This window comes from Asparagus officinalis, chromosome 7, assembly GCF_001876935.1.
Source record: "Asparagus officinalis chromosome 7, Aspof.V1, whole genome shotgun sequence".
Taxonomy (NCBI): Eukaryota; Viridiplantae; Streptophyta; class Magnoliopsida; order Asparagales; family Asparagaceae; genus Asparagus; species Asparagus officinalis.
Window position 1 is genome coordinate 147,799,508 of NC_033800.1, and position 11,694 is coordinate 147,811,201.

The following is an 11,694-nucleotide window of genomic DNA, read 5'->3' on the forward strand; positions in this document are numbered from 1 at the left end:
TGTACCCCTGCTTTTTCCGACACATACACACACAACCACACACATCACACCACTAGCAACACTTTCGGCACACCCACCCCCTACGCTCCTCCCTGTTCAACCCGCCTTTTGCCTCCGTCCCCTCCACACTTTTACACACAAATGCCAACACACCACCACCCTCCTGTTTTGGCCTTGTACCACACACAACAACAACTCTCCTTCTCTCGTTCCCCCTGCTCTTCACTCATCTGTTTTCACCCCCTTCTTTTTTGCCACACCCCCCACCTCACATGCTGTGTGCCCACGCGCTCCACCATATCCACACCACACACACACCAAACAACCAACCACACAACACAACACCCACTCCAACTAACACAACACATCAACACACAACCAACCCACTCACCACTCCCCACGCTTGTGCCTCTTCCAACTCCTCTACACACCCCATGTCCACTTGCTGCTGCTCAACCACTTGGACTCTTGCCCACTTACTGCACTACTTCCACTTCCCTGGACATTCCGCCAACCTCCTCAATTGATATTGATCCTGAGCGCAATTCCATCCATCCCAACACGATTGTTCATGTCCTACAATATATAAAATGTAACAAACACACTAGACTACCACTAGACAAACAACATTAGTAATAAATTGTTTGTTAAACATCATCAAAACAAGAAGGCCAACAGTACCTTCTCAATGTATTCAGCCTGACTCAACTTTAACATTCCTTCAGTCATATCCCGACTGATTTGCATCCTAAGAATTTGCTTGGCTGCACTCAGATCCTTCATAGCAAACTCCTTTGTTAACTGCTTTTTCAACTTGTTTCTTCTGTAAACATGATCCCGCTACTAACATGTCATCTACATACAGCAACAACACGATATAGCTAGACTCGAACATTTTAAAATAGCAACAATGATATGAATTGCATCTGTCATAGTCATTGCTCTACATGAAGTTATCAAACTTTTTGTACCATTATTTTGGAGTCTATTTCAAGCCGTACAAGCTCTTCTTAAGTCTGCACACCATCTCTTCCTTTCCTTCCTCTATGAAGCTAACATATTGCTTAATGTAGATTTCTTCATTTAAGTCATCATGAAGAAAGACAGTCTTTACATTCAACTGTTCAAGGTAGAGATTTTTAGCAGCTACTAAGCTCAATACCACTGTGATGGTTGTAAGCTTCACGACGGGGAAAAATATCTCCATATAATCCACTCATTCTCCTTGTTGGAACCCTTTCACAACTAATCTGGTCTTGTACCTTTTGCTTTCATCACTCTCCTGCTTGACCCAGTAGACCTACTTGTTATGTAAGGCTTTCTTCTGCGCAGGTAGCTGGGCTAACTCTTATGTCTCATTCAAGTGTATAGAATCTATCTCTTCTTGCATCACATGCTCCCACTGCTGAGATTCACTAACTTGCATTATCTCCTCATAGCACTCTGGTTCTTCACTATCTGTCAAAAACAAGTAATCTAGCGACGAAAGATATCTGGGATTCGGTTTGGGTACTCTAGATGACCTCCTAAGCTCATCGCCCTGGGTACCTGTCTGGCTGTCTCTACATCTGGAGTCTCCTCCGTTCTTCGGTCAGAACTGATATTCTCCCCCATTTGGAAGTTCCTCCAAATCCATGTATTCGGATTTACCTGCATCCTTAGTGTTGCTCTCACTGCTTTGGCTATCCTTAACATGATCTCTGTCCTTATACATCACCTCTTCATTAAATATGACATCTCTACTCCTGATGATCTTCCTATTCTTATCATCCCACAGACGATATCCGAACCCATTAATGTCGTTTCTAATGAATGTACACTTCTGTGACTTAGCTTTTAGCTTGTCCCTGACATGGTCACTAATATGAACATATGCCACACAACCAAATATTCTCAAGTGTGAGAGGTTAATCTTATTGCCACTCCAAATATTTTCTGGAATCCCAAAATCTAATATAACTGATGGCCCATTATTAATTAATCTGTTGTATGCATCGCGTTCGTCCAAAATGTTTTTGGTAGACCTGCATGTAAACACATGTTCATTGCACGTTCTGTCAACGTTCTGTTCATCCTCTCTGCAATGCCATTCTGTTGCAGTGTCCCTGGAGTAGTCCTCTCTAAATGAATTCCATTCAGAGCACAAAACTTTTTGAACTCCTCCAACTTATATTCTCCACTATTGTCTGATCTCAGACACATCACCTTCAGATCTGTCTCGTTCTCCATCACGATCTTCTATCTTTTGAAGATTCCAAACACCTCTGACTTGTACTTTATGAAGTATACCACACATTTCTCGAGTGATCGTCGATAAAGGTGACGCAGTACATCGAACCGGCAAGAGAAGACACGCTAGGTGGACCCATACATCTGTATGAACAAGCTCTTGCTTGTGAGCTTTGGGTGTTCTTCCACTCTTCTGAAAGCTGATCCTCTTCTGCTTCCCGTAGATGCAGTCTTCATAAACACCAACTTCTACTGAATTGATACGGATAGCTTTTCTTATGAGTGTAGAATCTTCATACCATTCTTACTCATGTGTCCCAACCTATTGTGTCATAGATCTATACTTTTTTTGCCAGCTGCAACTGCGAGGGTGTCACTCGCATGTGAAGTTAGGTAGAGAATACCGGTTTTGTTGCCGTGGGCAACTACCATAGTACTGTTAGAAATCTTTCACGAATCCCAAGTAAATGTCGAAACATAACATTTTACTCCAAGTTGGCCAACTGAAACGAGATTCCTCTTCAACTTCGGTACATGTCTGACATTCTTCAGGCACCACTTAGAGTCCTTCATCTGTATCTGTACATCACCTCTTCCCATAATACTGCAAGGCTCATTGTCCTCTAAGTACAATTTTCCAAAGTTCCCTGTTACAAAGTTCTGAAGAAGCATTCTATTAACAGTGGCGTGAAATGAGACTCTCGAATCAATAACCCATGAATCAGTGTCACTGTCTATAGTAAGGATCAAGGCATCTTTCACGATATGAGCCTCCTGCTCATTCGTATCATTCTTTGGTGCTTTGCAGACTGAAGACATATGACCCTCCTGGTCACAATTCCAACACTTCCCTTTGATATGCCTAACCTTCGAGTTCGACCTCTTCTTCTTTGACTTCGACTAATTCCTGTTCTGGTTATCATTCTTCTGGCTTCGGCCTCTCTGTTCGAGATTTAGGGCTGAACCTAAACCTTCTGATTCAGACGATTTTCTTCTAACATCCTCGGATAGAATCATACTAACAACCTCGCTCAGCTTTAACTTCTCCTTTCCTGTCGAGTTGCTAATTACGGTCACGTAACCTGCCCAACTATCCGGCAACTGCGATAGTATCAATAGGGCTTGCACTTTATCATCAAACGTGATGTCGACTGAGATGAGTTGATCAACAATCGTGTTGAACTCGTCGAGATGCAACGTGAAGGAATATCCTTCTGCCATCTTGAGGTTGAAGAGTATCTTGACGAGATGAACATTGTTTCTTGCTGACGGTTGCTCGATCATCTTTGTGAGCTCTTCCATAAGTCCCACCGTCATTTTCTCCTTTAATATATTGTGGGTGATTGATTTTGCGAGCGACAATCAGATCTGCCTAGAGCCTTTTAATCCAATATTTCCTAGTCCTCGCCGGTCTCCTCCTTCTTTCCCTTTGCTTTCCCATCAACGGATAGTAAAGATCCTTCTGGTACAGATAATCCTCCATCTGCGACTTCCAGTAGGCAAAGTCTGATCCGTCAAACTTCTCAATCTTCGATTTGCTTTCTTCTATCATCTCTCACACAAATCTTCCAACGAAGCTCTGATACCAGTTGTTGGGTGTTAGAAAATCAACAACCCGTGCTCTCCGGATCTTGTGTCGAAAGAATAGCAAACAAGAAATCACAGCAAAACAAAAAAACTTGCAGGAAAGAATAAATAAAGAAGAGAGAGCACCAGATTTAACAAGGTTCGGCAAACGTGCCTACGTCCTAGGGAGCCACACCAGAAATTCTTTGATTATCGATGAAGATTACAATGCCTGCAAACAACTATCTCTTTCTCTAAGATCTCTGATCTCAAAGTGTTGGATTTTCTCTAAAAATCGATGCTAAAATTGATCTTAAAACTTCCAACGAAGCTCTGATACCAGTTGTTGGGTGTTAGAAAATCAACAACCCGTGCTCTCCGGATCTTGTGTCGAAAGAATAGCAAACAAGAAATCACAGCAAAACAAAAAAACTTGCAGGAAAGAATAAATAAAGAAGAGAGAGCACCAGATTTAACAAGGTTCGGCAAACGTGCCTACGTCCTAGGGAGCCACACCAGAAATTCTTTGATTATCGATGAAGATTACAATGCCTGCAAACAACTATCTCTTTCTCTAAGATCTCTGATCTCAAAGTGTTGGATTTTTTTCTGAAAATCGCTACTAAAATTGCTCTTAAAAATTAGAAACAGCAGCAAGAAAAATGCAGCCGTCACATCCCTATTTATAGGGAAACTTAAAAACGAACAAAATAGGAATCTGTTTTTTGCGAAGTTCGCCTGAACTACAAAGTGCGCCTGCTTCGCCTAAATGAAGTTTGCCTGCTTCGCCTGAACCGAAGTTTGCCTGCTTCGCCTGATTTCCAGACTTAGAAAAAATCATGCTGTGCATGCTTGTTCCAAAGTTTGGGTCTACACCCCTAAAACCAACAAAACATAGGGGGTTATAGTCCATGAAAATTACGATTTTGGAAAAAAGAAAACTTACACCAGGTCAAAACGGATGAAAATGAACAAAAATTGTGGTTATAGTTCATGAAAATTGCTAACTTGGAAGTACGGAAAAAGGATTTTCATTAGGTAAATACAAACAAAATGGAAAAAAATTATGGATTATATAACCCATTAAAATTGTAAATTTTAAAGTACGCAAATTAATTTCCATTAGCGCGAAACAAATAAAAATGGATAAATATCACTTGTGATAACTCATGAAAATCGCAAATTTTGAGTTACAAAGTTCGTTGCTATTGGGACAAATATCATGTGAACTCATGAAAATCATAAATTTTGAATTACACGTTCATTGCTATTAGGATGAAAAAGATGAAAATGGACAAAAACTGGGGTACTATCCCATGAAAATTGCAAATTACAAGTGTACCAAAAAATTTCTACTAGGTCGAAACAAATGAAAATGAACAGAAATTATAAGTTATAGCCTATGACAATAGGTTTTGACAAAAGAAAACACAATTGTCATTGGTTCGAAACGAACGAAAACTAACAAAAATAGTGGCCTATAGTCCACAAAAATCCAGAATTTTGAAAAAAAATAATTGTTTGCCTCTATCTCGAAACGGATGGAATTGCAAATTTTGAAGTACGCCAAATAATTTCCATTAGGATCAAGACTAGAAATGAATGAATATGGATAATAATCATAGGTTATGTAGCCTATGAAAATCACGAATTGTGACGGAAAATAATTTAATTACTATTGGGGGTGAAACAAATGAAAATTGATAAAAATCGCGTGTTTCAACCCATGAAAATCACTAATTTTTATGTCACATAATTAATTGTTATTTTGTCAAAATGGACAAAATTAGAAGCATATCGTGGAGTATAGTTGGCAATTGTGAATTTTGAAGTACACGTAATAATTGTAATTATGTCAAAACTAATTGCCATTAGGACGAAATGAATGAATGGACAAAAGAGTCGCTTATAATCCATGAAAATCGCAAAGTTTAAAGAGAGAGAATTTAATTGTCATTAGGTGGAAAGGGATGTAATTGGACAAAAATTGTGGGTTATATAGATGGTTTCTTAGATGAAAACTAAAATCAATTTTTTTCTCAACAACATACAGTTCCAGTAGCCATAGTTGTTCAATATTCATAAAATACAAGTATTCTATATTCTCTTCTCCTCAGATGTCTAAAACATGCACCATTAAAGGTAGTTATGAAGGGAGAAAAAGAAACATTTTTTTATTTGACAAAATGCACCTGATGATAGCCTTACCCTCCCATGTCCTTATACCTAATCAAAGAAGTCACTCTCCGTTACGTAGTATAGACAGCTCTAGGTTTCAGCTTCTCTTTCTTTATAGTCTGAATTATACCCTCAGCTACGTTGGATATCAGTATTTCGTACCCAATTTAAGACATTCTGCTTTTCATCTTGTAGGGCCTTGACCTTCCTAAGATAATCGTTGAATCAGAAAAACGTGGCATATCTTTTGACAAACTTCTAACGATTCCTGAGAAAGATGATTGGGTCTATTCTGATGGGCAATCAACTTCTTGTGTTGCTTTCATTCTTCAAATGTATAAGCATGCAGGGCTCTTCGATCCAATTGCTAGCTCTATTCAAGTGACAGAGTTCACTGTAAGTTCTTATTAACTTATGTGGTCTAACTTTTTTCAAAGAAAGTGAACATTCTTTTTTTCCCCCCTTCTTTTTTTCTCTTCTTTTTCAATTGTCTGTTAGGAAAGTTGTGACATGTGAAAGAAAAAGAAAACGAGGCATATACTTGTGGTAGCTTTACTTTATTTCGCACTTGAAAGCAGTCAAAGAAAATTAATTTTTTGACCCCTTTTATCCTCTCTTCTGGTATTTTTATAAAAGAAAACGGATTTATGTACTGAGGATGAACCTATTCCTCCTACGCAAGTTTTTTTATGTAGGTGAATGTTGCTTAATACTTCTTATGTGTATGTTTGCTGGCAACGTATCCCTGCTCCTAGACCTGTATATTAATGGGTTAATTGCCGATAGAAGCACTGTACTATTGCCCAACTGTGGATAGTGCCTCTATGGTTCTATTGTTGCATATAGATCCCCTGAGTGAACTTATTTTTTGATTCTTTTACTCTCAGATAAATAGAATAATTTTTTTGGCAAATAGACTATAGGGCAAAAGTCTCGGAAAAAAAACCAGCGGGGGATCTATCTGAAATTGGACGGTAGTACAGAGGGTCTATCCACAATTAGGCCTATATTAATTGATGGGAAGTTTTACTGGTATTTGCTCCTCTTTCTACATGCAGATAAAAGATGCTTATACTCTCAAATTCTTCGAGGATAACCCTAATAATCTCCCAGAGTGGTGCAACAAAGACGATGATGTGAAACTCCCTTTCTGTCAAATTAAGGGAAAATATAGAATGGAATTGCCCGATTATAACACAATGCTCCCTTATCCCCACATGAATGAACATTGTGCTTCTCTACCTCCTAATTATATCAGATCGAGGAATTGCTGAAGTTATTTTCAATTTTTCCTGTGTTTCAAGAGCTGCTGCTTCCTGTTTTTTCAAGGTGAAGATTGTATAGTTTGTAAAATATACTGATCTAGAGTGAAAGAATCACGCATAGGAATGTAAAGAAAATTGTGTGGATTCAGCACTAATACTCTAGATATAAATTTGAAAGATGAATGTCTGTTAATCCTGATTTTTACATGTACGTTTTGATCTTGGTTTTGCATGAAAACAATCCTCCGTACGTAGGTTTTCTTGTGATCTTTTAAGTTTGAGATGCTGAAACTAGTTTGGGATTTGTTGCCCATGATATTTGTTAATTTTGGTTTAGGCTGAATACCGATATTGGTATTTTAATTCAACCCCATTTACCAAGAAGGTATTTTAAATAAAAAAATTGGCGTTAAGGCATTTTAATTGATTAAAATTACCAATTAGGTCTTTTTTCTCGTCGGCGACCACTTTTCCGGCGAGAACTCGTCACGTGCGTAACACGTGATGACTTAATCTGTGTTTTAGCTGATGATGTGACTCGGTTTGTTGATGTGGCTTGGTTTTAGCTGCTGATGTGGCTTAATCACAATTTAAGTCCAAAACGAATCAACCTGAACCCTAAAAATTTCAAAACAAAGATCAAACTTCCACGCATTCACTCCAGATCTCAGATCCAACTTAATTATCTTACCTTTACCGCTAACAGAAGCAGCCAAAACCCCCGATTCTAGGAACTTCTAGAAGAAAACGCCATGGGAATTCGAAGAGAAGAGAGTGAGAAGACGAAGATCACTGCAGACTAGATTACCACCGGCGCGGCCATGGATCGATGCAAGAGAAAGAGGTTCTATTTATACGGTAATTTCTCCACTAATTTTTCGGATCGATGCAAGAGAAAGAGGTTCTATTTATACGGTAATTTCTCCACTAATTTTTCGCTAATTTTTTTTACCAATTTTAGAAATGAGGGATTTTAAAATGCATCGACTCTTATTCTTCCTGTCACTGCCACGTCAGAAAACCGGTTGAATTAAAATGCACGTGACGAGTTCTCGCCGGAAAAGTGGTCGCCGACGAGAAAAGGGACCTAATTGGTAATTTTAATCAATTAAAATGCCTTAACGCCGATTTTTTTATTTAAAATACCTTCTTGACAAATGAGGTTGAATTAAAATACCAATATGAGTATTTAGCCATTTTGGTTCGTTTCAATCCAAAGGCAATTAATTGTGCTTGCTTCAAATTTGTTATTTTCATATATGGTAATGCATGATTGTTGTTTGTTTTCATTTGGTATGATCTAATGAAAATCACGAATATCGAAGAAAAAAAATTTAATTGCCATTGGGTCGAGTGGACGAAAACTAAGAATTTTTTTAGCCCATGAAAAAAAAGAAGTGTGCCAAATTATTTTCATTATGTCAAAAAATAGACAGAAATTGTGGATTATAATCTACGAAAATCGGAAGTCTTGAGGAAAAAAGATTAATTGTCACTGGGCTGAAATTAATGAAATCCGATAAAAAATTGTTGGTTGTAGTTCATGAAACTTATGAATTTTGAAGTATGCTTGATAATTCTATTAAATAAAAAAAGGACAAAATTGTGGATTATAGACTTATAGTCCATGAAAATTGTGAGTTTTGAAAAAAAAACTTAATTGCCATTGGGTAGAATTATTTATGTGTTTGTAGCCCATGAAATTGAAAATTTTATGTGTTTGTAGCCCATGAAATTGAAAATTTTACGCCAAATTATTTCCATTATGAGGAGACAAAATCGTGGACAAAAATCATTGGTTTTAGACCAGGAAAATCATGATTTTTGAAGGGGAAAATTTTTTAACTGTCATCGGTGTGAAATAGATAAAAATTGACAAAAAAACCATGGTTATAATCCATGAAAATTATAAATTTTAAAGTATGCCAAATAATTACCATTAGGTCAAAACAAATCAAAATGACAGCAATTGGTTACAATCCAAGAAAGTAGCGAGTTTTGAAGAAAAAATTTGCCATTTGGGTCAACATGAATGAAAACTGAAAAAAATATTGGGGTATATAAAAATTGAAAAAAAATAGTGGGGTATATAGTCTTAGAAAACTATGAATTTTGAAGTATGCCAAATAATTTCCATCAGGTAAAGACAAAAAAAAATGGATACAAATCAGAGGTTATAGTCCTTGTAATTGTGAAATTTGGGAAAAAAAACTTAATTACCATTAGGTTGAAATGGACAAAAATAGAAACAATCATGTGTAGCCCCATGAAAATTGAAAATTGAAAATTTGAAGTATACCAAATTATAGCCTTTGAAAACTACAAAGTGTGAAGTACGCAAAATAAGTTTTATTAGGTCAAACAAACAAAAATGAATAGAAATCACTGTTTATAGTCCAAGAAAATTGTGAAGATTTAAGAAAAAACTCAAATGCCGTTGGGTTGAAATGATCGCAAATTAAAAATATCATGGGTTATAGTCCATAAAAATTAAAACTTTTGAAGTAAGCCAAGTTATGTCCATTATGTCGAAAAAAAATGGATAGAACTTGTGGATTATACTCGATGAAAATCGCGAGTTTTAAAAAAAATTTAGTTTGTTATTGGTTTAAAATTTTTAGTTTGTTATTGGTTTGAAATGGATGAAAATTGATAAAAAACCATGGGTTATAGGCCCTGAATATTATGAATTTTAAAGTACAATAACTAATTTCCATTAGGTCAAAACAAACAAAAATGGATAGAAATCGTAGGTTATAGTCCATGGAAAACAAGTTTTAAAGAAAAGGCTTAAACGCCATTAGATCAAAATGAATGTAAATTGAAAAGAATCTTTTGTTATAGCCCATAAAAATTTAAAAGTCTAAAGTATGCAAGATTATTTACCAATGGGTTGAAACTATTGAAAGAAATTATATACCAATGAAATTATATACCAATGACTTACGATTCATGAAACCAAGAATTTTGGACTTCATGAAATTATATACCAATAGGCTAAAATAGCCAAAAGTGGCAAAAAATCATGGGTTATAGATCATGAAGTTAGAAATATTCGACTTGATGGAATTGTTTGCGAACTGGACTACTCGAATAAAAATGGTAAAAAATCATGGGTTATAGTGCATGAAATCATGAATTTAAACCACAGTTTGCCAATGGGTTGAAAGGAAAAAAGATGGTAACAAATCATGGTTATAGCTCATGAAATCATAAAATTTAGACTCAATGAAATTATTTGCTAATGGCTCGAAATGAATAAAAATGGCAAAAATCGCAGGATATGGCTCATGAAATCATAAAGTTTAGCCTACACAAATTATTTGCCAATGGGTAGGAACAACTAAACATTGACAAAAATTGTGGGTTATAGCTAAAATCATAAATTTTAGCATCTGTGAAATTATTTACCAGTGGGTTAAAATGATTAAAAATGACCAAAATCATGAGTTATAGCTCATGAAATCGTGAATTTTGGACTTCTCGGATTTTCCCTTGAGTTGAAAAGAAAAAAAATAGACAAAGATCACGATTGTAGCTCATGAAATTATGAATTTTGGGCTCTATGGAATTATTTGCCAACGAGATGAAAAATCCAAAAATAACAAAAAAGCATTGGTTAGCTCATGAAATTGTGAATTTTGAACTCTGCAAAATTATTTATGAATGGGTTAGAACTATTAAAAGTGAACAAAAATCAAGATTTATATCTTATAAAAACGTGAATTTTGGACTTCACAGGTTTTTCCCCTTGGGTTTAAACGAATAAAGATGGACAAAAATCGTAGATTATACCTCATGAAATCCTGATCTTTGAACTTATTGAAATTATTTGCCAGTGGGTTGAATCAACCAAAAATGGACAAAAAGCGCGTGTTAGAGCTCATGAAGTCAAGATATTTGGATTCCAAAATATTATTTGCTAATAGGTCTAACCGAATAAAAATGGCCAAAATTTATGGCTTATAACAAATGAAATCATGAATTAAGACTTTGTAAAGTTTTTAGCCAATGGCTCGAATAGACTAAAATGGGCAAATATCATGGGTTATAGCTCATGAAATTGAGAATTCTAGACTCCGCCAAATTATTTTCTAGCTAATAGAAAAGAATAAAACTGGTCAAAAATTATTGACTATAGCTCATAGAATAGTGAATTTTGAACTCCACGGAATTATTTGTCACTGGGTGGAAACAACTAGAAATGCCTAACAATTGAGGGTTATAGTTCATGAAATCATGAGTTTTGGATGCTGCAAAATTATTTTCCAATGGGTCAAAAATCATGTGTTAGCACATGAAATCAAGAATTTCAAATTTGGCAAAGTTTTTTTTGCCAATGGGTCAAAAGAACTATAAATAGCAAAAAATCATAGGTTGATCTTGAATTTTGGACCCCGTGAAATTATTTTTCAATTGGATTGAATTGAAAAAACTCGCTAAAAATCATTGTTTA

General features: G+C 36.0%; 1 protein-coding gene across 2 annotated transcripts in view; it reads left to right on the forward strand.

The window, feature by feature from the left end:
• LOC109849831 overlaps positions 1-7,505 on the forward strand; it is a 19,525-nt gene extending 12,020 nt beyond the window's left edge. The window contains exons 6-7 of one of the 2 annotated variants that reach the window (XM_020419714.1): positions 6,169-6,369; positions 7,032-7,505. In XM_020419714.1, coding sequence (XP_020275303.1) covers positions 6,169-6,369; positions 7,032-7,247 — 417 coding nt within the window. In that variant the 3' untranslated portion in view covers positions 7,248-7,505. The remainder of the gene's footprint in view (positions 1-6,168; positions 6,370-7,031) is intronic. The other variant, XM_020419716.1, reaches the window with a different exon arrangement.